Source organism: Zalophus californianus, chromosome 16, assembly GCF_009762305.2.
Source record: "Zalophus californianus isolate mZalCal1 chromosome 16, mZalCal1.pri.v2, whole genome shotgun sequence".
Classification (NCBI taxonomy): domain Eukaryota; kingdom Metazoa; phylum Chordata; class Mammalia; order Carnivora; family Otariidae; genus Zalophus; species Zalophus californianus.
In genome coordinates, this window is record NC_045610.1 from 50,736,789 (window position 1) to 50,763,819 (window position 27,031).

General features: G+C 46.0%; 2 protein-coding genes across 3 annotated transcripts in view; one reads left to right on the forward strand and one right to left on the reverse strand.

Moving 5' to 3' along the window:
• ARSG (arylsulfatase G) overlaps window positions 1–27,031 on the forward strand; it is a 101,252-nt gene that overhangs the window by 2,826 nt on the left and 71,395 nt on the right.
• On the reverse strand, window positions 1,508–19,260 carry SLC16A6 (solute carrier family 16 member 6). Of its 2 annotated transcripts, XM_027568384.1 has the most exons (6): window positions 19,092–19,260; window positions 12,135–12,373; window positions 9,643–9,786; window positions 8,248–8,376; window positions 4,899–5,714; window positions 1,508–3,766 (listed from the first exon to the last, which is right to left on the reverse strand). In XM_027568384.1, exons 2-6 carry the CDS (start codon window positions 12,364–12,366, stop codon window positions 3,516–3,518), a joined length of 1,572 nt encoding a protein of 523 aa, XP_027424185.1. In that variant the 5' UTR covers window positions 12,367–12,373; window positions 19,092–19,260; the 3' UTR covers window positions 1,508–3,515. The 2 variants fall into 2 exon arrangements, with proteins under 2 accessions (XP_027424185.1, XP_027424187.1); XM_027568386.1 differs by lacking the exon at window positions 8,248–8,376.

The following is a 27,031-nucleotide window of genomic DNA, read 5'->3' on the forward strand; positions in this document are numbered from 1 at the left end:
CAAGTTCAGCTTCTCTTTTCTCAGTGCTACTGTACTTATGGGATTGACCTTCTAGGACATAACAAGTCTGAATTGTCTTTAAATTGGTCGTTTCTGGCAACCGTCTCGGGTCCCCTCCCTCCTTGGGAGCTTTGTAGGATCACTTGATCACTTTCTCATGGCTCAATAAACCTCGCTTTGCTGCCCCCTTCCCCAAAATAAATAAATTGCTCATTTCAAGTAAACCTCATAACCGTTTAAAATTTAAAGGCAATGGTCTCTGAACTTTAAATTCCTGTTAGCGAGCCTGATACTTGGGAGCTTTTTTAAAATAAGCATTCATGATTGTTTCTGATTTTGAATATTTTTGAGAAAGAGTATGAAAATCTAAATGTAATAAATACTTCTAGGTAACTTGAATGGATAACTGGGCCATGGGAACCCTGACACGGGACATATTTTCTACTTTATCATCAGGCATTAAGCTGCAGGAAAGACAAAGAAATGTACAATACATTACATATTACAGGAGGACAAAACTGGTAACTTTGTTAAAAAGGCTTGGACACATTGTATCCACAAAGGGTGCATTTGTCTTAAAAGAGCACATGATCTTAACTCATTTTTACCACTGGAATAATTCTACTTTTAGGGAGGGAAGTAGTCTTCATTTAGACTGAAACATTATTAAGTCAACAAGGTTGGAGCAGAATCTCTTTAATCCCAGGAAATGAAAACTTGTAATTAACGTGCCATCAGCTGTTTGATCTTTCCTGTCTCTGGCACCTATGATCTAAAAGCCACATTGACCACAACGATCCTTTCCTACGGGTCAGAATGTTCCTTTTCAGAGAGGTGTTGCTGGTGGCGCTGAGCCTTCCAGGGTCGCAGATGCATGGAGCAGGGGGTCAGAAACTGCAGACCGCAGGCCAAATCCAGCCCACTGCCTGTTTTTCTTTCCGGACCACAAGCTAATAGGGTTTTGGTTTTGGTTTTTTTTTTTTTAAACACTTTTATGTGGTTGAAAAAAAATCAAAATAATATTTCGTGATGAAATTCAAATTTCAGTATCCATCAATAAATTTTTATTGAAGCAGCCATGCTTGTGACTTTACATATTGTCTTGGGCTGCCTTCACACTGCAGCCGTGGGGCTGAGTAGTCGTGACAGAACCCACATGGCCCACAAGGCCTTAAATATTTACCATCTGGACCTTTCCAGAACAAGTCTGCTGACCCCTGGCATGGAGAGTATGCTGTTCACCTAGAGGTCAGAGTAGCTCTTAGGACTAGTCTGTAACTGGATATAGACAGTCTCCACTATTTATTACTTTTGATAGGCTTAGCTATTACTGTGTGGTGACCACGATCTCATTTCATTCATATTTTTTCATTAAGAAACAACTAAGTTCAACAAACACTTCTTGGAAATGGTTATGTGTCTCCCGTAGAGGTCAAAGATTTTGCAGAAAGGTGAAAAAAATTTTATTTATTTGAAGTGAATCTTCCTTGAGCTTTTATAACTTGAGTTGGATCAAACAATGAATGCCGAGGAGTCTATAAAAAAACTAATCAGTCTCTACATAAAAAAAGCCATACATTTATTGCAAATCTAGAAGTACCAGAATGTCACGAATACAGAACAAATCAGCAATCCTGTTTTGATTTTCTTCCAAACATTTAAAACCGGATTATTGACATACTTAAGTTGGCATACATTTTTTTTTCATGCAGTTAACAGAATGGACTTAGAGCCGGTTGCTCAGAAATCAGTTATAAATATTCAATTGTATTGAACATTCATAGTAAAAAATGTTGTAAAGTGCTGAAGTTATGGAAGTTTGCAAAACTGCCACATGCTCAAAGTCCTTCTCAAGCCGTGACAGAGATTTGCTACATCCACCTTGATTAGGTGTGTCTGTTTGCGACAGACACTTTGTCGTTTTTCTCCCCCACCCCCCAGAATTTTCCAGATTGTCCTATTTCTATGGCTGATAAAATGCTATACAAAATGTAGCAGGTGGTGATGAGCTATGCCACTTGCATTTCAGTGCAGAGAAATATTCAAGCTTGTGTGTACCTGTAACCAAACTAGGCTTGTTATATTTTTTCCCCCTGAGTTGTCATAAATTAACAGTAAAGATGAATAAAAGATGGAGCAGAGAGCGACCGTCACCTGGAGAGTGAGATTCAGTACATATAAGTAAGTAGTCACACTTGCCCTCTTTACAGAAAAATGAGAAAAGGAGAAATACTTATACATGTAGTGTAATTCCAAAAACAGACAGACAAACAAACAAAAAAAACAAACCAACAGCAACCAGTTACCTGATAACTCTGGCAACTTAGAGCAATCAAGGCTTATATACGATGTAAATCGCAACTTGTAACTTATGATGGTAAAAATACATGTCTCTGCTACCCCATGTGAAATACAGAAATGCTTCAACAGTTAGCTGTTAAAAAAAAATCAGAAATGCTTCAACAATTCAATGAAATATCATTCCGATCAAAGGAGATCCTCAAGTATTCTTAGGTGATAAAACAAATTATTTTAAAAAGCTAAGGCGATTATTTTTTCCCCTTCAAATAGCACATGTGGCCTTTAATCAAATTGAAGAATCATTAGAACTTGGCCCTCTTATGAGAGTGACTTTACAAGGTAAGTATTCTTTGAGGCATTTAGAGGGTTGCAAAAAGGAGGTAAAAATGATGCTTAGGTCTCATTTTATTTCTTTTGATTAATCATCCTAGAATAACTTAATAATAAATAGTGGTTTAAATTAAAGACACTACCGTCACATATTTCTGAATAATTAAAAGCAACAGGAAACACATTTTTGAATGTCATTATCTTCTGTGTTGAAATACTTCTGGTAATGACTGGCCATAAAAAGAAGTGGTAATCTTCACATTGATGAAGTTCAAAGTTATAGATTTTTTTTTTTTAATTTCTGCTTATTCGCCAAATGTTTGGTCTTAAACTGTACTTCATTCCCACGGAATATCTGAAAAACGGAGAGGCCACTGTTTGTGAATGGAGACCTCAGTGTTTTCCAAGGGGTGTCAAGCAATTTGCTCGTATTTCTGAAAACGAGAAATTTTAAAAATGATTTAAGTTTTGTTTGTTTGTTTTGAGTGGCCAATTTCACTTCAGTGACCTGGGCTAGCTTTCCTTTTGTTAGATAGCCTTTTATCACATTTGAGAGCTCTTAAAAACCACTTTACCAATTCGCGTCACTATTTTAAAACTGGAATGTGAGCCACAGGGTCCTTCTTTGTATCTCTGGGTTGCTACCGAATGCAACCAGACTTACGTACAGAAGAGTGCTGGGTTGTTTTTGTTTTGGCTTAAGAAACAAGCTAAAAGGAAAACTTAAAAGGTAAAAAAAAAAAAAATGATGTTGGTGGTATTCTCGTGTACATTCCCTTTAAAATGCAGATTTTAAAAGTGGGGAGAGTGGCTAGCCCCCAGTACCTCCCTGTGTCCCGCCCCCCCCTCAGCCGACGGGGTGGTGGCCCTTCCTGGGAAGCCTGTCATACTGGCTCCATTTTCACGTGAACTTTATGCTCATTTTTCCCAAGGTCCATTTCGAGAAAGTCTTCGGGTATGTCTTGTAAAGCTTTCCCGCGAGGACTCTCTGCCTGTCCTTCGCCCGCAGGGTGACACTGGCACAGTCCCTGTTTACACGGTCTCACGAGCGCGAGGCACACGGCGGCCACGGCCATGCCGGCCGCGCAGGAATAGAAGGCGCGGCTGTAAACCTTACTCTGGTCCACCAGCAGACCTGGGGGAGAGCACGGCAGTTGTTAGCGACACGGGCACAACATGGGCACAGCCCCGCGCTCACCCAGGCTCCCCTCGAGGGCAGAAGCTTCTCCGTGGCTTCGCCTTCTTGGCTTTCTCTAAAGAAACAGGAGTGTTGAAGGTGGGCATCTTTTCCAGACTGGGGAGAAGAAATAAGTCAGGACAAATACGGCGGAGGCCACTGTGTTGCTAGCATGTTCTTCACGGGCTAATCTGTCCTCGTGGAGAATAAAACTTGGGACAGTTAGAGGCATGCTTCTTTTTTCTTTTTTCTTTTAAGATTTTATTTATTTGAGAGAGAGAGAATGAGCACGAGCAGTGGGGAGGGGCAGAGGGAGAGAGAGAGAGAGAGAGAAGCAGACTCCTCGCTGAGCAGGGAACCTGATGCAGGACTCGATCCCAGGACCCTGGGATCATGACCTGAGCCGAAGGCAGACGCTTCACCAACTGAGCCCCCCAGGCGCCCCTGCGTGCTTCTTTGAAAAGGAAATATTTTGAACAGAGGGAAGAGCCTTATTATTTTCACTTGGGTTCACTTCAGGGATCTTTTAAAAGGTGGTAGGATTTCCCTCGTAATATAACTTTTGAGGACCTATTCAGGGCCAAGGTATGAAGCACACCCAAGTCCTTCCTACAAGAAATATTGTGTAGTAATCAATGAAGTACTTGCAGAGTGCGCTCTGTGCCCAGTTCCCTCATACCCTTCCTTCCTTAGAAGGGCAGGTGACTTACAAAAGTCCCTCGGGGCTGCTGTAGCAAAGTCAGAGGGTAATGGGGTGATACATGGATGGGGTCCCCTCTAGCACAGCCAAGGCAAGATGATAGCAAAAAGCCCAGGGTAGCCTGGACCGCAGACGCACGTTCTAATCCCGACCTGGTCACTCATTTACCATATCATTGTTAGCTGCCCTGCTTTGACCTTCAATTTCCTCATATGTAAGTCAAGAGAGTTGGCTCAGGTAATCTCTAATCCTGCCAGCTCTGAAATTCTATGGGACTATAAAAAGCAGTCTTTTTTTTTTTTTCTTTTTTTTAAGACTCTAACAAGAATCAAGCACAATTCATAAGGCAAGAGTAGACAAGGGTACATATTTTTTGTGTATTTAAATTACCTGCAAGGGGTGGTCCGGCCAGTCCTGCTATACTCTGAATGAAGACATACACACCAGCAGCAGAAGACATCTTCTCGATTCCCACGACATCATCTTCGGCGAGCAACGGAATGTGGGTACCCCCTACCGTTCCAACCATGAAACCAAAAAAGATGCTACATGACATGAGACCCCAGAACTCGGTCGCGAAAGTGAAGGCAAAGAGAGACACCGTCAGTAAGATGACGCAGATGAGCTCGATGTAGATCTTGCGAATGGGCTCTCTGTTGAGGACACAACCTGCTCCAATCCTTCCAAAAACTTCAGCAATGGCCATCGTGGATAACAGAAAAGCAGCTTGCTCCTGCTCAATGCCTAGACTGATGCCCAAGGGAATGATGTACAGGGAAGGTGCAAAGAACCCCAGTGTTGCAAAAAGACCAAATAATGCGTAACAGATAAAACTTCTGTCTTTCAAGATTGAGAAGTCCAATAAAGGGGCTTTCTTATCGCCGGGCTTGGAGCTGGTCTTCACCAGGATTTGCTGCATGTCGGCCTTTGGCCCCAGTTCTGTGTTGGCATGACTAGGCACATTCTTCGGTGAGGTAGTTAGTTCTACTCCTGAGTCGATGGAGTCTATTGAGGTGCGTGTTTTCTCATTTTCGAGCATATATTGCACTTCTTTCCGATTCTCATGGGCGGTTGCTTTCGGGGACCCTGGTCCTCTGATAATAATTGGTCTTAGCAGCGCCCCGCAGACAACGATGTTCAGCTGCAGCAGGCCCACGAAGAGGAGGCTGTATCTCCAGCCAATGTTGTCCTTCAGAGCCGTGATTGCTTGAATAAGGTGGGAGCGGAGAGGAAATAAAATCGAAGGTCAGAAACAGACTCAAGACCCAGGAGGAAATACCGAGCCGAAATGGGGATTCAGACTTGTCATGACTGCTGTAAAAATGTACTCAGCAGTGCGAATGCAGCCCACCTGCCCTATATCCTCTATCCTAGGTGTTGATGCTTTTAGGAACCAGGGAAGGAGAAAAGGGGCGCAGTGATGGTTAGCTATAAAGCCACGCTTGGTGGCCCGAGGTCTCCAAAAGAGCTTTGGAGGGTGCGTTTTGCCAGGTGGAGGCCTAAGACATGAAATCGGCTGGTGACCTACTTGCAGGTCTGGCAAATAGTGGCCTGCAGGCCAAACCCAATCCACCGCCTGTCTTTGATAATAAAGCTCCCCTGGAATGCAGTCACGCTCATTCGGCTGATGGGCGGAGCGGCGGCTTCTGGCCATTACCGAAGGTCTGAGTGGTTCTGACAGATCTTCATAGTCCCCTGAAAGCCTACGTATGGTATTTACTGTCTGGCCTTTTAAAAACAGAATTTCCAACCTCTGAGCTCGATCACTGTCCCTGCACTCATGATCCTTAGTAGTGACGGGTTAAGTAAAAAGATAAACGAAGACCCCCAAAAGCTCGTGATTATCCCAGAATTAAGTGATGCCAGGGTTCTACGGTTTCTGCTCGGCAGACTGTCCTGAACTACCCGAGTCCTCCTCCTTCCTGCCAGGAAGCTGGGTCCTCGGCTGCTGACCAGGGTCCTCGGCTGCTGGACGCGACGGCCAGAGGAAGCATAAAGCCCCACAGTGACAACTGAATAATGCAGGCCTCGCAAGACCCTGAAAGTAATCTTCGTAATCAACCCAGAAAGGTCAAATGATATTCAGTAGAATTTTATTATAGTCTAATTCTTTGAGAGCATGTCTATGAAGACATGCTAAGCTGGGTATCTAGAAGTTGCGGGGAGGGGGCATTTACCTTTATAGCATGTTTTTATGCCTCCCATTCCTCTGATTCATGTGGCAAACTTCCAATTGCAAAATATTTTAGGCTTAGGGTTGTTCTGTTTTGCCCCCCTTTTTTTAGTTTTTATTTATTTACTTATTTTAAGTAGGCTCCACGGCCATCGTGGGGCTTGAACTCACCACCCAGAGATCAAGAGTCGCAGGCTCTACCCACTGAGCCAGCCAGGCGCCCCTAGGCTTGGGGATTTGGAAAAGCTTTACACTCATCTGGCAAAAGTGGATGCAATCTTCCTTTCTCCATTTCACACTTCTTGAGCGCCTACCGGGTACCAGGGAGATGCGCCATGCTAGGGAACAAAGCTGACCAAGATACAGTTTCCACCCTCAGGGCATTCACAGAGCACTGATGCTCCCCTCAACATGTTATTTTGAAAAATTTCAAGCGGACAGCAAAGTGGAAAGAATGATACCTGTCTGCCCTTTGCCTAAGTTCAATAATTAACATTTCTTCTCTCTCTCTCTGCCTGTCTTCCTATATATTTACATGCACACACACATTCATTTTTCTGAACCATGTGAAAAGCTTCAGACATTAGGACATGTCACCCCTAAATACTTCTACATTATCTCCTTTGAACAAAGTGTAATCCACTGACACATTCTTCAAGAAATGGCAAAGAAATGAATCTGGGTCTCCAAGGTTAACCGTTTACTACCTGTTAGGGTGTAATTCACCTACTGATGTTGAGGTAGCAAAAAAAACAGGGATAAAAATTTTGCTGTGAGGACGCCTGGGTTAAGCGTCCGACTCTTGATTTTGGCTCACGTCACGATCTCAGGGTCGTGAGATTGAGCCCCGTGTCTGGTTGGGCCTGGAGCCTGCTTGAAATTCTCCCTCTCCCTCTGCCCCTTGTGCATGAGCACGCACGTGTGTGCTCTCTTTCTCAAAAAAAAAAAATTTTTTTTGTTTTTGCCGTTAAGATTACCCACACACAGGGGCGCCTGGGTGGCTCAGTCGTTAAGCGTCTGCCTTCAGCTCAGGTCATGATCCCAGGGTCCTGGGATCGAGCCCCGCATCGGGCTCCTGCTCAGCGGGAAGCCTGCTTCTCCCTCCCCGCTCCCCCTGCTTGTGTTCCCTCTCTCACTGTCTCTCTCTCTCTCTCTCCCCGTCAAATAAATAAAAAATCTTAAAAAAAAAAAAGATTACCCACACACAGATAATAAAACTGGCTTCATTAGCATATTTTAAATCCACGTTTAACGAAGGAAATAATAATACGAATAATCTCAAATCATTATCTTATTTATTTTGTTTGGAACGGATGTTTCAAGGCTTCCCACTGAATATGTGTCTTGCATCTTCCTATTTATGTCAACTTAGATTAGTGTTACAGTGTCTGAAATCCTAAAGCGGGATTAGGGAGGACAGATCCTACAAATGCACTGGAGGAGAGAAGACAAATAATCTTTCCCTGTGAATACAGTTAAAGTCAGCCCTCGGCTGACTGTTGGCAGGAGCAGCTGAGCGGCCTCCCCCAGCCCATCGGCCCCCGTGGACTACTGCAGTCCACCTACCTGGGGCGAAAGCAAACATCGCGAAGCATTCTCCCGTGGAAGCAAGTGCCGTGACCACAGAGCGCTTTTTGTCAAAGTACTGAGATAAAATGGTGACAGTTGGTAGGAAGCTAAAGCAGTATCCCAAACCTGAAAGAAAGCCGGAAAGAGCAGTCAGAACCACGTACGGACTGATCCCAGAAGGGTGCATTCAAAGATCAGGGATTTTTGTGTTTATTTTTGTTTTAGCATTTAATTTAAGCTACATATGTATGTATGTATGTATGTACTTTTAGGGATGACTTAGTTTTTTTATATTCTGTGCCATGTCAAAAAGACATTTTTGCTTTTCCAAAAGATTAGGTGCCAACATGGACTTTGGTCACAGTGCATAACAATTTGAAAATAATACCAAAAAAGTTAACAACCAGACAATCTAATCTCTTGGAAATCCAAACAGTCCATTTCCGAAATAATTCCTGGGCAAAAGGGGAAATAGAAGCTGCCATTATGAACTGTTTGGTAGGGGAGGGGCGTTTATTTTTTTAAATTATAAGTTCTGGGAGCCAAGAATTTCATTCTGGAAAAAAAGGTGCTGTAACAAAAAATAAAATAAAATAAAATAAAATAAAATAAAATAAATAAAATAAAATAAAATACAAAATAAAATAAATAAAATAAAATAAAATAAAATAAATAAAATAAAATAAAATACAAAATAAAATAAAATAAAATAAATAAAATAAAATAAAATAAAATAGGTTCATTAGAGGTCTAGAGAAGATGTGACCGTTGTTTTGGGGATGCTAGGAGTATAAAACTGTTTTCTGTTTTTTTCCCCCTATTTTTCTGCATTAAAACAATTTCTATAATTCACAATGGACAGACTATTATTGAATATAGTTTTTAAAGATGACTTGTATTTGGAAACCAATGAGCTTTGCTAAGTGCAGAAGTATATGAAAAGTGCGAATCTTCACTAAACACGTATATCATCTGTAAGTAACGTGTGGACTCCTTTTAAAGGGAAAAGAGTTCTGCTGCTGCACCCTCCCCTATGTCCTGGAAGCCTCGCATTCCCAATGTGGAAATACCCGCTAAAGAAACTCAAATCTTCCTTTATGAAAATGATGCCTTTTTGCTGCAAACTCACGCAAAAAAGTTATCTTTCTCATGGGTAAATATATATATTTTTAAAGCCCGTCAGAAACTCTGGGGCACTGAGAGGAGGTTCCCATATCCCCTGGAGTCCATCCAGCCTGGTTCAGAACCACTGATCTGGGACACTATTAATTTCAAAGGAAAAAAAAAAAACAGAGAAAGGGAGAGAGAAGTACTGTTTGGGCTGCACCCCCTCCTTCCCCTTCCTTGTTCTTCAGATTGGATATTTCTTTCGAGCCTGGGAGCAACACTTACCGCATATGATGCCGATTGAGATGTACATGTGGTAGAGCTCCAGGGAGAAGGAGGCCATCACCATTCCCGAGCTGACAAGCAGGCCCCCTGCCATCACTACCAGACGGTGTCCAAAACGGGTGCTCAGGACAGCAGAAAGGGGAGCTGCAGATAAGGACCATCATGTGGGATTTTATTTCTTATGTTAAGATTTTACTTATTTATTCTATTTATTTATTTTTTAGAAAGAGAGAGAATCTCAAGCAGACCCCGCACTGAGCACCGAGCGGGATGCAGGACTCGATCCCATGACCCTGAGATCAGCACCTGAGCTGAAAGCAAGAATCAGACGCTCCACTGTCTGAGCCACTCAGGGGCCTCCATAATGTGATATTTTAACTCCAAAGGCATAAGCGTTAGCTTTCTTAAGATTCCTTTTCTTGGGATGCCGGGGCTCAGGTCATGATCTCAGGGTCCTGGGATCGAGCCTCGTGTGGGGCTCCCTGCTCCGCGGGGAGTCTGCTTCTCCCTCTGCCTGCCCTCCCCCCCGCCCCATGCTCTCTCATGTGCGCTCTCTCTCTCAAATAAATAAAACCTTTAAAAAACAAGATTCCTTCTTTTAAGTCTTGAACATGGAAAGATGATGTGTGATATATAATGCATTTTACACAATGGTTATATTTGTTCAACCGGACAGTGTATTTTTTAGGCTTCTTAAAGAGAAAGCCAGAATAACAGTATAAAACTTACAGGGATATTTTTAGATGAAAGTGACGTAAACTCGCCATAAGCACTTATAAAGTTAGATATGCATTTAATGTATGTTATTCTGTCATAAAAATGGGCTTTCCCATGATGGCTTGAATCGTTTCCTTTTTCTACAGTCACTGCTTTGGATTCTTTTTTTAAAAAGCTCCATTTCGGGTCAGTTTCTAGCTCAGTTTCATTTGACTTTTCTGAAAATGGTATGAAAGTATAGTGAATTCTCTGTTGAACACCCCAAAAGAAGGATAGCCGTGAGAGAGATAATTCCGAGTGGCTGAGGGATTATCATTCATTACGCTTCTATACTCCATATCCTGAAGAACATTTAAGTCTGATAAATTCGTTTCCCAGCGATATGTTACTTAGGCTGACCCTGATACTGACTTGAATATACAGAGATGAGGGAACCTTTGATAATTGGATAAAAGCACAACACAGAACATGCTGGATAGAGGAGGGGAAAAGATTAAATTTTGTTGGGTTTGGTGCATATATAACCCTTATGTTAGTAGAATATAAACCAATATTGAATATAGCTCATAATGAAACCACCCTCATCAGCTTTAGGTAGTATGTTGGCTCAAAGCATTAACTACTATAAGAATAGCATTTAGGAGACTTATTTTCTGGTATAATAGTATTAACTGGAAATTTCTTATTGACCGTATAGTTTTCGGTTATAAAAGAGCTCAAAGCAAAGCTTTGGCATTTTCTTTTTATTTAGATTACCAAAGGTAAAATTTTAGCTCAATTTACTTCAGTTATCTCTCCAAGAAAGTCAACTTTCCACAATTAAAAAATTGAGTATCTTAATACTCAGTTAAACCCAAACTAGGAACTCTTCCGTGAAGCTTGCAAGACAGATTATTAGGAGCAGTTAAGAGAAGTTTGTTACTCGATAGGAAAGGACAGGGGAGCTGCCTCTTTTAAGACATCTTATGGCTGAAAACTAACTAGAATTAAAGAAAGAAAACTTCAGAGGTAAAAGTTCCATTGGCAGGATATTAGGGTAAAGTCAGGGAAGTGTAAGGTCAGCCCCGTTAGCTTTCTGAGGTGAGTTCAGTAGCGTGTTTTCTCGGAAGCCCTCCGTGTGGCCCCTGGCAGACGGATGGACCATCGTGAGAATGAGGCCCGTAGGGGACCCAGTGAGAATGAGCACGTTACAGGTTATACTCAAACTCCATTTTCTCTGAAGCTGTTGGATGTGGGAGTTCTGCATGGTGGCTAGCCAGTGAAATCCTTTAGGGAAGCAGGTGTTTGGAATTCATCCCTTCTGAATGAGGCTTGTCACTTCACGCTCTATCCTATTTCACACCCCCTCGTTCTTTGTCATGCACCCACATTTTATGTGCCGAGCCTGTTTGCCAAACATGTTTTTATGAGACCAGAGCCGAGAATGCCAAGTGCTTTTGCTGTTGCGTCTTTAGAAAATGACTATACAGGATGGAGGTTTACTGGGGGCCTCAAAGTCATCTACCATATCCTAAAAGTGTGCATACAGTAGGTGTTTAATGCATGTGTATATACACTGAAGGCCATCGGGGTGGCAAATAAGGCCTTTTCCTTCGGCACCTCTCGTTTCTTGCCATCCGCAAACCCCTGAAAACCATATCACTTATTTGAGGCTTGAAAGGGCCCACAGGTCATAGAAGGAAATGCATCGCAAACAGGATGAGCACCATTATGTAGTTAAGCCGATGAAAAGGGGTACATGGTTAAATGTTGTTTAAACAGAAATAGGTACTAACCTGTAAATGTTAAGACAAATACACATATTGATATGACCCACGAGATCCTGCTATTAGATTCATCAAAACTGTCCATTAAGTCATTAAAGAAGACACCAAATGACTTGATGATGCCATAGGTAAAGACTTCAACGAAGAAAAAAGACACAGCTACCACCCAGCCCCATCCTCCATCAGGCACTTGAGTATAAACATTGGCTCTGGAACAAAGCTGTGATGTCTTCTGGGTCATTCTTAATCTGAAATAAAAAATTAAAAAAAAAATTCAGACCAGCACTAGGGTTGATGCTTCTGCTACTCTTTAGCCAATGTTAAGAGACAAAAACTAAGTACCATATTTCTTAGGGTGATGAATATTTAAATAATGTGCAGTTACTATAAAGTCTTTGGATAACAGTTACATATTTATTTAATGGTCACAGCTGGGGAGCGTTACTTCCAAATTCTTTTGTATTTGTATTGTAGATGGAACCCCCGAAGAATTGGGAAGTAAGACTTCCCAGCTGTGACAATAAATGGGAAAAACAAACAAAAGGAATCAGAACGGCATAGGTAGGGGCAGCCCAAAGGACACAGAATGGCCACCAGACCCAAGTATTGATGCTGACCTTGAACTTGAAGACAAGTTAGGTAAAGGAAGCTTGAACTGATCACAAGGCATGTTGATCAGAAATGAAGCCTAGGAATTGGGAGGCTAAGAGGCCGACACTGACATTCCATCTAGCCCCTTCTATGGGATAAGTGTTTGTGACATCCTATAGACACCCTATGCATCTCTGCCTGATGCTACTAGCCATTCAGATCACTGATCTCGTTTCTCGCTCAGTCTGATTATGATCTGGCGTCCCCTGTGGATGTACCTACATGTGAGAACTCTGTCTTCTGGGAGTTTGTTTAGCACAAGTAAATTCCTCAAAGTTGATCACCACTTGATGTATCAGCAATTGACAAATACTCTAGAATACAGTGACCAAAGAAAGCGCTACAAATTTGCAGGCAAGTTACCCCGACCTTAATATGCTTTTCCATTTGAACTGCAACAAATATCAGAGCAAAATAGACCTGTGCCCGAAACACCACTAGTAAGGGGATACACTATATTTAACACTGGAGGGAGGATGGGTGAACCTGAGTCTTCCCCGCTGGGTTCTAACACTCATTTGCAGAGCCCCTGCAATTACATGCACTTTGAAACAGTGATATGTTGGCTAATTGAACATAATAAAATATAAATAATTTTTTAAAAGTAAAAAAATAAAAATAAAAGAAACAGTGATGTGTTTTTAGCCCAACCCCAAATTAATATCTATAATAATACATGAGTCCATGGTCTTAGAACACTTGAATTTAAGAATTCTCTACAGTCATACAGTTGCATACAGGTGAATTTTCAGGATGTGTGGGTGTCCTTTTCCTGGTCATAACTTCTGTTCAAGTACTAAGGCAGGTTTTATTGATAATGCAGGGCAACTGAAAAATAAGAGGACACAACCCCATCTATCCAGTCGACTTGCCAAGTTTTGGGATTAGGATCTAATACTGAGTTTACTCTATAAATCCTAAAAAAGCAGCAAATCTGACCTGACTCAGTAGCATTCACCCTATTGAGGGCGCCATTCCCACCATCGCCCGGGTGTCTAAAAGGACAGTGTACTCACTTTCTGTCCTTTACTGTTAAATATTTGATTGAATGAAATAGGGCATAAGATGCTTAAAAAAGCTTATGCTCTCTGCAGCAGAGACCTCTGCATTTTGATGTGCGTCAATGTGTCCTTCCTGAGAGCACTTGCAAAGCGGGGGAGGCCAGTTAAATGCCTCAAGATGTAGGCTGAGCATCGATAGAACAGTTTTGCCATTAGTGCTCCCCAACATGGAAAGCAGCTGATTTAAGATGGAAGTGGGGAGCCCTCCCCCACATGAAGTTTTCACAACACCCCTCTTTCATTACACTTTCAAAATGCACTCCCAAGATGAAGCCAGCTGGGGCAGGAGTGAGACAGTGCCGGGCTTAAGATCTAGAACACCAAAAATAAAATAAAAGTACTTCCCAGCAATAGGGTCTATCTAGTACTGAGTGTTTATCCCTAGGGAGAGGTGGAGGGGAGAGTGGGGGAGAGCGGTATGAGCCCACAGCTTATAGGGAAAGCTTAGGTCCTTAGCTTCACCCCTTCTAGTTCATCCCCGCTACCAGGCTGTTCGTTTGGGCTTTTCCTTGTGGAGTCCCAGACTCCTTCACTAGCCTAACTGGTTCTGTGCATCCAGTACGATTAATCTCTTTGAAATGCTGCACTGTTATGACATTTTCTGCTTAGTCTTTTTCAGTGGTGTTCCTCTTTCTGAAGGATAAATAAAACCCATGGATTAGCCTGGCTTTCAATGCCTTCATTGTTGGACCCCACCCTCTCTTTGTAGCCGTCTTGCTTCCAGTTCTAAGACTTGACTCAGGCCCTGGTCCAAATGGATTCCTCCTTGCCCTCCCATCCCTGACCACCTTGTCTGTTGCCACACCCTTCCCGCTCACCCCCCGGGGGACTAGGTGCCCCCCTTACAGCAGGTGCCTTCCTCCATAATGCTTCCTCTGACCCACTTAACCTAGGGGGTTCTCTTCGCGTGATGGGTATCCCTTAGTGATGGGGTATTGTTTATATACTTATATGTGTTTATCTTATTTGATCAATTAAATCATAAGCTCAAGGAAAACAAATCCTGGGGCCTTGAACTCTTTGTACCTTCTTCTCCCTTCCCGCCTCCAGACCCTGCACACAGTTGGTATTTAGTTTTTCAACAAAGTGCCTATGAGGAGCCAGGCCCTATGCTAGGCACCAGGGATACTCCAGTGAAAGACAAGAGGGATGGTCTCTGTCTCTATGGACTTAAATCTCTGTTGATGGTAATGACAGGAACCCTAAGCCTGAAATTCATAGTAAAACCATTTGCCACGTCCTTCCAGAGCTCAGCACGTTTCTAACAGGCAGTTAGGCTAAGTGGTAACCAAGCCCAAGGACCTACTGGCGCGATTGTTCTAACCCAGAAGGGTGCCCAGACGACCTTAGGGCTCAGGACCAACCTGAATAAAGACATATTGAGATAAAACTGATCAAGGCCCCAAACAGACAGACTGAAATTTCTCTCTAGCCTAAAACCACTACGGGATCAACAGACAGAATCTTTACGTTGGGTCTGCATGTAGGACAAGATTGCCGTTTTTGTATGAAGAGGGTGTTACCTATCCATCGTCAGGAGTTTCTGGTGATGGGTGCCTACCTCACTTTCTTTGTCCTTTATGATTTGTGGTTTGGACGTGCAACACAGGTGGGGTTCCCATCAACCGGGAGCCTGGTGGTGTTACAATTATGGAATGTTAACTCGGAAAGGGGATTTGGAGCTCATTTGTCCATCTCATTGTAAAATCGTACTCATTTTGCAAAGGGGGAAGAACTAAACCCAAGAGAGGGCACTTGACCTAAAGGGCCCAGAATCAGGTCTCCTGCCTCCCGGGGTCCTGCCTTATCTAAGGGACATCATTTGGAAAAGGCCCAGAAGGGGGTGTCTTAGGTAGAGATTTTGTCTGCCTTTCAGAGACAAAAACTCCCTTGATCTCCATTAGTTAAAGGAGGTTGGCCTGGACGCTCTTTAAGGCTCCATTCTGCTTTGGCAGTTCATACTCTTGTATTCAGCATGCAGTCTGAATACTTGGAATCTCCTGATTCCTCAGGCCAAACCTGGTGGCCCAGGGAACCTGGGAGCAAGCAGAAAAGTGCAAATGCTAGATGGTTCTTGCAAATGGAGGTGAAAAGTAGTTGGACCCTGCTTAGACCTGATCTGCAGTGGCTGGTTAGATGGAAGACTTGACTGCTCTCATCTGTGGACTTTCTGAGCTCCCTCTGGGTGTTCGATGCCTTTGTTTTTGTAAACTTTGCTTTACATCTGTGCTACTCTCCTGAAGCAAGATCATTCTAACAGAACTTTCACCTGCATTGTTAGGTTTCTGGACAACAGGAGCTTTCTTATCATTACTGGGAACATCATAAAGGGAAGATGACACCCCCAAACCCACTCTTCCTCCAAACATTATGCCTCTATCATCCTAAAACATTGCATGTCCTGTTGTATTTAGCTTTGAAGATAAGACCACAATCTAGAATAATTGTAGAATAACCTGGTTTCTGAAACATACCGGATGAGAAACTCTTGTGTTTTTCATGTCCGAGCGCCTAGAAGGGTGATCGGCAGCTCTTTCCAGACCCACAGCCTGGCAGTATGTTCAGACATAGTAGGTGCTCAATAAAAGTTCCCTAGACAACATAGGAGTCTGGGCGTGCTGCTGAAGCAGGGCCCTGCTCTAGCCTTATAAAACGCAAGTGAGGAAGTCCCTGCTTGCAGAATAAATCCTTTCCTGGTCTCCTCTCCTTTTTATACGTCCATTCATTCCATAGGCCAACTGGCTGAAAAGTGTCCACCTCCACAAAGCTAGAAACAAAGGCCTGAACTTTGCACTCAGTGACTTAGAAGCTTCTGTGAGTTCCAGAATACAAAATAACCGTCTGGTTCATTTTTTTTTTTTTTTTTTTTTTTTTTTTTGGTGATGTGACTTTAGCTTACGGAAAGGGAAATTGGTTTTACTACGTGGGGGTCTAACTGGTGAGGCATCCTGAGGGGCCAAATCACTTTGCTCCTTGATTTTGTGCTGTCAGCGGTAAGTAGGAGTTTTTTGCTCATCTCTGATCTCACCTTGTCCTAAGAAGCTACGGTTTTAGCACAGCTTTTGAGCCTGACTTGCTCTGAGTTACACTTTCATCCTTCTTAACTCTTGAGCCCTTTGGGGCAAAGCCCATGGGTTTGTTGGTTTGAAGCCCTTGGGCATTATTTGTTGAACATCTGTTTACCATTAACTGGCTGCACAATCTTGGGGAAATCACTTAATCCCTAAATTTCATCATCTGTAAAGTAGGGATTAGACACTGCGGATTTGAGGGGCTCTCCCAACTGTAAAATGCTACAACTGGGGTTCCTGGCAGCCAACCCGCCTGCACCCGCATGTTTCCCCAAAGGAAATACAATGACCAAATACACGGGGGCAGTTTGTAGTATTCCCGGTGAGTATTCAGCTGTCTTAACCTTAAATAAATGAGGCTTCTCCCAAGGCACGGAAATCGGCTCTACCTGGGGATTTCACCATGAGTCCATTTGTTGAGTAAAGATTGGATTTGGGGGCATCCAGAATGCAAAATATTGGATTATTATAGACCGTCAGAGTGTCAGTCCAGGGTCAGTTCAGAGCAAAGTTCAAAATGCAGCCTTTGGATGGAAATGGTGATGACTGCAGGGGTAAGCCAAGCCTCTCGGCAAACGCCGCACCGATCTCTGTTCTTCTGAAAGGCGTAGCCCAGAGAGAACAGCTTTCGACAAGTTGTTTCCAGCCCCAGTTGTCAAAACCAGTCTGCATTTAGGTGAAGTTCATTTGAATTCTCTATTTAAAAAATGTCCCCAGCCTAACCTGGAGGTCTGCCTCAGCAGCTCTGAGTCATCAGCTACCGATTCCCCTGTTTTACAAGATCATGATGTTGAAACCTGAACCCCTACTTTAAGTGTCCTCCTCAGGAGTTCCACTGAGGAAGGTCCATTTTTGGAAACCACAGAAGGAAAACTCACAGTTAGTGGTACTCATTAAGACAGAAGGAGCTTTTCCACTTGGCTGCATTGTTTATTTACAAACTGGAACTCTCTGTCTTGGCCACCCTTCCCTTAACTATGAGAAAAGGTATTTCTTTATCCCTGGGGCAGGATGTATTGTTGACCCCCAAAATGCCGCATAATGGTGCTTGGGACATGGGAGGATGCATCGCTTAGAAATTTCAGCATAAGCACTTGGTATTTTTCTGCAGATGAGACACTCATCTTATGATTTGCACAACAGTTAAGATTACTGAGAAATCTCATTCCCAGGGTAGACACCCTCTCCGGCAAGAAGGAAATGGCACGACGTGTCTAACAGTGCAAACAAAACCAGCTTCCAGGTTGTCAAGTTGTAATGCTCTTCCCCAGTTGGCTCTGGGGAGCTTTGTCTGAGACTAAAGACACGCCGTGTTGGGTGACATTTTCCGTGCCACCTAACAAACTTCTGTCACCTGTCTGCTGGGGAAGAGTGGGGGGGGGGTCATTTTAAGAATAGAAAAAAAGCAAAGAAAAGGGGGGGGGGGAAAACCCTGAAGGAAAGAACCCATTTCCTCTGCAAAATCATCCTCCGCCACTACGGAACTGCTCAGCCACTCGGGCGCTTTCCTGCGGTTGGCAGCCCCAACCAGGAACCTTGGAAGTTGAGCGGGACCAGCCGTCAGGCGCTGACAGCTCGCACGGTCAAGGTGTAGGATCCGCGCGCTCTGCAGGGCAATCCCTGCCTTCCCTCTGCGGGGTCACGCTGGCTGCCCCGGGTGCCTGTGCCAAGGGGGGGTGCACAGGGATTCCCACTTGCCCTCGCGCTGCCTCAGTGGCCAGCTTGCGAGCGCGCGCGCGCGCGCGCGCGAGCCTGGGGAAGGTACCTCTGACATTTCGCTCTTGTGACGCGCAGGCAACTTCATGCGGAAAATCCACGCAGGGCTGAGCCGGGCTCCCCCTACTCGCCCGATGGCCTGAAGCCCCTAATCCGGGGCGGGGGGCACTCCAAACCAAGCCTGCCTCTTGTTATTTTCCGGACCCCAACTGCCAGGGCCATGGGCATTCAACTCTCAGCTGCCCACACTGGCGAGAGCGCGTCATCCCGGTGGCCCTGGGCATTCCCAACTGTCAGAATATTTTTCAGAATAACCTCTCCAAAATGTTAAGACGTGAAGTGGTCTCCTCCCGCCTCCCCCACCAAAAAGATAAATAAATAAGACTCCCAACACAGATTAAAAAAAAAAAAAAACCCACACCCCACAATCAAACTTTTAAACATGTAAAATAATAAAACCAACTCACCAAGTTAGAAGGAAGAGAATAAACCCCAAAAGGCTCCCAATAAGGCGGAGGCTTGGCCTCCCCCTCCTTATAAGCCGCTCGGTAACATGAGAAAGGTTTAACCCTTTAGGGCGTGGGCCCGAGCCTACCGCAAATTGGCTCCGGCGGGTGAGCACCGGGCGCCCGGCCCGCAGCGCCCAGGCCCCGGCCCCCCCACCCACGGCCGCGCCTCGGACACCCGGGCCACACCCTCCCCCCCGCCCCCCACCCCGGCTGCCTGCGCCCGGACCCTGCGTGCTGCTGCCCGCGCCCCGGCCCCGCGTCGCTGCCTATCCCTTATCCTATACCGGCTGCAGCCGGTCTCCGCCGGCCTCGGGGGCGCGCCGCCGCCGACCATGTGCTGCGAGCGCCGAGCGCCGCCAAGGAGGGGGCCGGCCTGGCGCGCGCGCGCCGGCCCACGTGGACCGGGGCCGCGCCGGGCGCGCGCCCGCCCGGGGCCTGGGCTGGGGGTCACGGAAGGTAACGACGTCTGGAGCGAACCGCAGGGTCCCGCGGGGCCACCCCCGCCCCTGCGGCCGGGGTCCCTGGCACGCCGCCCCGCTCCCCCAACCCCCCCCTCCCGGGCGCGGCCTTGCGCGCCGGCCCGACCGGACCCCGGGGCTTTGCTGCACCGCCGGCGGGGAGCGCGGGCGTGCTCGGGGAGCCAGCACCTCTCCCCCAGCACCCCTGGCCGGGCGCGCGCGCGGGGCCCCGGGGCCGCTTCCCTTCCCACAGCGCCCCGGCGCTCCCAGCGCCCAGTCCACCCGCGCCTGGAGGATTTGGGGATTGGCTGGGGGCGGGCGGGGAGGGGAGCGCCGGGGCTAAACCCGCGCGGCGCTCGCGGCTGCGGCGGCTCCGCGTTCGCCCCGGGCAGAACAGGTTCCTTCCAGTTTGGGTGTGAGCTGCGCGCGCGGCGCCGCGAACCCCGGGTTCCTCCTCCAGCACCCACTTCCCCCCATTTCGTCAACTCGCGCCTGGTTCCCCTTGTGGGGCCGCGGGGGAGGGATTGCCGCAGTGAGCCCCAGACAGCCAGTGGCCCGGCTGCTACGAGTGCCTTGCTTTCCCCGTTTTGCAGCAGCAGCGGCGGCGGCAGCAACAGCATCCGCGTTGCGCGAAGGGGATGTGAGCTGCCGGGCTGAGTCAGCATCCCCGGTCGGGGCGCGCGCGCATCCTCCCTCCCTGGCGGTTGGCGACGTGCACACAGGTGCATGGCTGCCTAATCCTCCGAGAGCCCCCAGGACGGGAGGGACCCGGACGATTAGGGAGTCGGTGCCCCTCCTCCCGAAGTCCCCGACCCCAAGGTCACTGCGAACTCGGCGGATGATGCCCGGGAAACCAGTTACGAGCTTGCCATGGGGACAAAGCAGTGTGTCGCATCCCAGGCATTTCGGAGCCCGCGGGGGCGCAGACTTGGCTTCCTGGTCTCCACCTCACCCATCCAGGGCCAGTTTGAGACCTGCTCGGAAGCAAAGACCTTATTCTCTGAATTTTCCCGTTGGCTTGGGTACGGGTTGCTCCCTCCACTGGGGTTCGAAGAAGTGGTTCTGATGTCAGAAACTCATGAGAGCCTACTTGGGGAGCGCGCGCACGCGGGGTCGCCACCGGGAGGAGTCGGCGGTTTGACTTTTAGTAAAAATCCCTTTGCAGTCGCTGCCTGATTTCTCTCACGACTTGGCGATAGGGTCTACTGCGTTAAATGTCGTTGTGTGCTGTTACAGGCTCTGGTGTGGGTTAGGTGGGGAGCAGGTGTGCACGTGTAAAGTGCTCTGTTACGGGCCAGTACTGTACAGCCAGGGGGCAACTGATGAGCTTTGCAACCTTGTGGAAGTAACTTAACCTCTTGGAGCGTCAGTTTCCAAATCCGTAAAATGGGGTCAATATCGGTATTCCCAGAATTGAAGGCTCTCATTTATGATGCCTGAAAAGTGCTGATCAAAATGACTGCCTGTGATGAGCCCTTGGTGCCCATTAGCTCTCACTGTTGTTATTTATGGCTTACCATACCGATTGCTGACTCCAGCATCCCCCCACCCCGCAAGCAATCCTTTTTTTTCGAGTTGTTCTTGGAAGAATCCACACATGATGATTTTTAAAAAATGATTTTAATCACTGAAATGAAAACAGTGCTAAAACAGGACCGACTGTGAGTGTAATTTTGAGATTTTGGATCTCACAGTGCCTTAGGACCTGCCACTGCGCTCACTAAGGAATTGTCATCTTTAATATGGCACAGTGTTTACTGTGTTGGGTCTTGGGAACCTATGGGTGTAGCCCATTATTTATAACTGAGTGATTCTTTTTTTTTTTAAGATTGTATTTATTTTTTTGACAGAGAGAGAGAGAGACAGCAAGAGAGGGAACACAAGCAGGGGGAGTGGGAGAGGGAGAAGCAGGCTTCCCGTGGAGCAGGGAGCCTGATGCAGGACTCTATCCCAGATCCCAGGACCCTGGGATCATGACCTGAGCCGAAGGCAGACACTTAACGACTGAGCCACCCAGGCGCCCCTATAACTGAGTGATTCTAATCAAGTCCTGGAAGTTCCTGGTGCTTGGGCTTCTTGATTTAAAACATTAGGCAAATCATGCCAAAAGCTCTAGGTGTGAATGAATGATTGAGAAAGTCACATCTGAGTATCTGGCCGGAGTGAAAGCCCTGGCTGTTGGGGAGGCATAACTGTAATGATGATACTAACATTAAATCGCTTATTTTATTAATATTAATTAGACCTATTAATTTTTTGCACGATTGCTTTGTTCCCAACACTATTAAATGCCATCCATACATGTGATCTAACTCTCACCCCATTGGTAACATTCTGCAGTTGACACTACTCCCATTTTACAGATGAGAAAAGTTGATGCACAGAGCCCTGGAGGGCTTCACCCAAGGTCTCACAACATTTATAGACACACCCTGGCCCTTTTTGTAACTAAAGCTCATCCAGAGATGGCATTTGCCACCTGCCTTTGGGGAAGGGGTGGGGTTGGAAACCCAATCTCTGCCCAGTCTTGCCAGCCACAAGCCAGTGACTTGCTCGCCCTGGTTAGAGGCTGCCTTCGCCTTGGTCCCTTTCCTAGTGAGACCAAGTGTGAACACCCCTGCTTTTTTCACTCCTCCCGGGAAAGCAAAGAGAGGGAAAGCACTGCATTACCATGCTAATCAAAACCCCCCCAAACAAAACTAACTCTGTTTAGTTCTAAATACGAACAAAAGAACCCTTGGAGTCTGGAGTACAGAACCAGAAAAATCAGGATATTAAGTTCAGGGTTCAGCCCCCCCCCTTTAGCCTCTTCTGTTGTGTGTACTGTAACCCCAGCACAGCAGAGCCCCTGAGGTCCTTCCTGTGCAGTGGGCAAGGCTGTGAGGATGCCCCTTAAAAAGGCCGTCAACATCTTCTGGGGAAATAAATTGGCTCCTGAGGCTATCCCCTCTGCTCTCTTTCTAGCCCTCTTGCTTCAGGTCATTTGCATGAGAACAGATTCCTTTGTGCAAAGTTGGCCGGCCTGTTCTCTGTCTATGTTTATAGCCCTTCTAGTCTTCATGTTGGGTTGCTAGGCAGATATGACCCTGGCTTGCAAATAAGCTCACTGCATTTACCAGCCCGTGAGAACTTTAAACTTTGGTAAGTAGATTGAAAGGAATCTTGCCTGGAGCCCCGAGAGGAGCAACCAGTTTTTAGGGCTGGGTCTTCAGAGCAGCCATGAAGAGGAGGAGCATTTGAGGGGGACTCCTTTGGGAGGTGTTGGTCTCCCACCCATCCACTCTTCCTCTCCCTGATTCTGCACCACCACCCACCATCTCACCTGAGGGCCTGTGCCAGGAGGTGTGTGTGTGGGGGGGGGGGTGGGTTTGGAAACGGGACCCATGTGTATTTGACTGAAGCAAATTCTTGCTTTAAAACTTCAATAAAACTCCAGATAGCAGATAGCAGAGAAGCCCCCAGACTTCCTTGTAAGAATTCCAGGTAGATATGTTGGGCTTATCTTGTGGGTGGGTGGTGGAGCCTCCCCCAACCCCCACATTTAACAGTTTGAAGGAAGGCAGGACCCTTCAGATGGGCACGCATGCTCCTGGGGAGATTTGCAGATTTGCCAAGGGGACTGAGGCACAGATAATTTTAGAGCAATCATTTTCCAGAACATGAGCTCTGTCCTAAAGCCGATTTGCCCAAGAACCCACTGCGGGGCAGGCCTGGTGCTGGGTTAGTCTCGCACGCTTGGCTTCTCCCACATAACCAGAGCCAGGATCTCACTAGGGTGCTCTGTTCCAACTGAAAATGTCTCTGGGGTGAATATGGAAATGCTGTGCCAGGGAAGCCTCTCTCTTCAAGTCACTGTGTCCCATCCCCCAGTCCATCTTGTAAAGATGCTTTTGCAATAGTAATAACTTGTCCAAATATACCAATATGTTGTTTGATAATAAATGATCACTTATAATAATAATTGTGATAACAATTCAACCCAGAAGGGATTTTTTTTAACCTTGAGGTGTAAATAACAATTTCAATTTATACACAAAGTCTGTGTTCAGAGAAATAGGATCATTAAGTACTTTTGAATATATAAGTATATCGTACTGAGATAGAATGGAAATACAGTTTTGAAAAAGAAAGAAATGATAGAAAATTCCTAAAATAAATAAATAAATAAATAAAATATCTGAATACTAAAAAAAAAAAGAAAAGAAAAGAAAATTCCTGACCTAATGAGAAATGTTCCCATGTAATTTTTAAATGAATGATGATGGGGTTTTCATACTACTCTGATGTTTATCTTACACTGGATAAAAAAGTGGTTTAAAATAGTTTTACTGTAAAAGTAAAAATCATTTATGGATACAGTTGAAACAATATCTTTTGAAACTGTGATGAAACATTGAACATAACTTAAAACTGCATGAGGATGGTATGGACTGAATGTTTGTGGGGCCCCCTGCTGCTCCCAAATTCATGTGCCTAAGCCCTGACCTCCAATGTGATAGGATTTGGAGATGGGTCTCTGGGAGGTGATTAGGTTAGATGACGTCGTGAGGATGGGGCCCCCATGATGGGATTAGTGCCCTTAACAGAAGAGAAAGAGAGCCTTGGGGGACACAATGAGAAGGCAGCTGTCAGCAAGCTAGACACAGAGCCCTCACCAGACTGTGCTGGGCTCCCGATCCCAGACTTCCAGCCACTAGGACTGTCAGAAAATGAATTTCTATGGTTTAAGTCACCCAGTCTATGGTGTTTTGTTATGGCAGCCTGTGCTGACTGACATGGAGAGGGTTTATTGTTTTTCCAGGTTCTTTTAGAGCATACCCAAGCACAAAAATGTGTAGGCCACTGAGTATGGTCTATATTAATATGAGGACAAGAAAGCCGTGGTCCGCACCCTCTTGGATAAATTCTCCCTGGGGCGAGAAAACAAACCTGGGAGTCACCACAGTGGTCCGCGTGAGGCCAGTTGGGGTCTGTATAATTGAGAGCTATGGTGTAAGATGCACCTGGGTGTGGACCCTGGAGCCTGGCCTTGAATCACAGCCCTGCTCTCAACTAAGTGTGTCACTTATCTGGGCAAATTACTGAACTTCTGTCTACCTCAGTCTGCTCATCCGTGAAAGGGGGATAATAATACTGCATAGGGTTGTCATGTGGGGGGCTTAGTGCTGTCTTACTAGGTTAACTGAGTTAACGTGTGTAAGGGGCTTAGCAGCTTAGTGATGTGCCTGGCTCACGATGAGGTTCCCTAACTCTTGGCTGGGGTGTTGAGGAGGATGGGGACTAGAGAGGCCTAGAACCAGGAAAGACCGTATGAGGACTGGCAAGGGGGAGGGGGAGCGGTGAAGAGCAGGAGGTGCTAGGTTTGGGGATGGGAAAGTCACCTCCCCACCCATGGCCTCTGGTGATCTGACCTCTATCATGCCTGATGGCCATTCAGTGCAGTGTTGATGATGGATCACTGGGTACATCTCATTAACTCTGGAGTGAGTTTTACTTGATTTTAACACTGATATTTGTTCTTAGGCTTATTAATCTCTCTTTTTTAAAGATTTTATTTACTTATTTGAGAGGGAGTGAGAGAACAAGAGCAGGGGGAGGGAGAAGCAGACTCCCCGCTGAGCAGGGCCCCGGGATCATGACCTGAGTCGAAGGCAGACGCTTCACCAACTGAGCCACCCAGGCGCCCCTAGACTTCTCAGTCTTGATAGTTAACTGCTCCTATACTTTTATATATCATCCTCCTACAACTTACAGAGAGAAGAAAAAGAGAGAATATTGCCTTGAGGAGGGCTCTAAAACACCATCTCAAGCCTGCTGTAAAAGTACTGACCACAATACAAAAATCAGGGTTGTCGCAACAAAGTGATTTTCATCACATTGCTTTTAGGAATAAATACCCGACGTATTAAAAGTTTAAGCCACAGTTGCCGGTCACGAAATCTAACTGGCCAGGGTGGAACGTGTGTGGGACCGCTGGGTTTTGACCCGAGTATATGAGTGTATCGGGCTCTCTTCGGAGAATTATTAAAGTTGCCCCACCCATCACGTTGCTCAAGGGCAAGGAATAAAAACCTGCTTTCTTGCTACATTTCTTGCCTAAAGGGAGATGCTCCCCTCCACCCCCCTTCTTGTCTAAACATGCACAGCCTGTCCTGAGGCTCCTTGGAACAATACACGGTGTTAAGCTTCGATTGTAACCCTTCAGGAGCCGCATATCCGCTCATTTCCAGATGGCTAAGGGGATGGCGGATGGTTCATGGAAGCTAGGAGCCTGCTCCAGGCTGTGCTCTGGACAGGAGGCCAGGAGGGACCCTGCCCTGCTGTGGATGTGGTCCATGGAGGGCTCTGGCCTCCTTAGGGGAGCCCAGATGCTTGGTAGGGCTCCACTATAGGACTGGGGACAGGGAGTGTCCGTCCTTCCTTCCCACAGCCATCGCTCTTCCATCCGGGCAACCTCTGCTCATTGCAGCCCACTCATGAGCACTGATGAATGCGGTTGTTTCCCAGGCCCCAGAACCACATCCCAGAGAGTGTGGTCCCTCCTCTGAGAGTGTTTACCGTCTAGTTCAGAAGACAGGACCCACGTGTGGATTATTACCTAAAGCAGCTTCTCCACAAGTGCACTTTTACGAGGGAGGACCTCAGAAGAAGGGGGGGCTCACAAAGGCCATCTGAGGTTAGGGAAGTGATGAGACAGAGCTGAGTTTCTGGGCAGGACAGAGCAGGCTTGGCCATAGCTGTTCATGTTAGAGGCATTCATTCAGCAAATATTGATTGGACTCCCGCTGGGCTAGGTACCAGGATTATGCAGCGCGTAAAACACAGACATTCTTATCCTGATGCACCTTACAGCCTAGACTTGTGACTTTTCTGGCTGGAGTACCTAGCCCAGGGTCACTGGCAAATCAATTTTTTGGATGTTTCCGATATTAACATGTAACTCCCACTTTCAGTTGACATCCAAGGGCAGATTTCCTTCACAACTGCTCTGCCTCTTGGCTTGACCTCGTGCTGTTAAATTGTCTAAAACCAGATTTGCTGGTAGGCAGTGTATTCCAGAGACCATCTCAATTGTCACCAGCATCTGCCCAGACACAGGGACCTAGCTCAGGGTTAGCCAAAATGGCACAGACAACCACGGGACCGTGTGACAAGGAACTATGGTTTGGAGCTTTGAATACACAAACCAGAAGGACTCTTCACTTTCCCTTTGGCCTTGTTTGTGACCATGGTGTTTGTGGCTTCAGGATCTACCAGCAGAGCATGCTGGCAAACAGTGATGACCAAGACAGCCAATAGCTATAGGGAGGCCGGATTTCACCATCGACACTCAGCTTAGTTTTGTTTCATATTAATTTTAGTAACGCTTTGGGCTAGTATAGTACTTTTTTCAATGTTTGCTATCTCTTTATCCTCAACACAACAGGGGTATAGAATATC

Coding starts and splice junctions, on each gene's coding strand:
- SLC16A6 (XM_027568384.1), bottom strand. CDS start 12,366: ATGACCCAGAAGACATCACAGCTTTGTTCCAGAGCCAATGTTTATACT. Junction 5,715..8,247: donor GATGTTTGCTTTCGCCCCAG/GTAGGTGGACTG, acceptor ACCTTATTCAAG/CAATCACGGCTCTGAAGGAC. Junction 3,767..4,898: donor GGCCGGACCACCCCTTGCAG/GTAATTTAAATA, acceptor GCTCTCCCCCAG/GTCTGCTGGTGGACCAGAGT.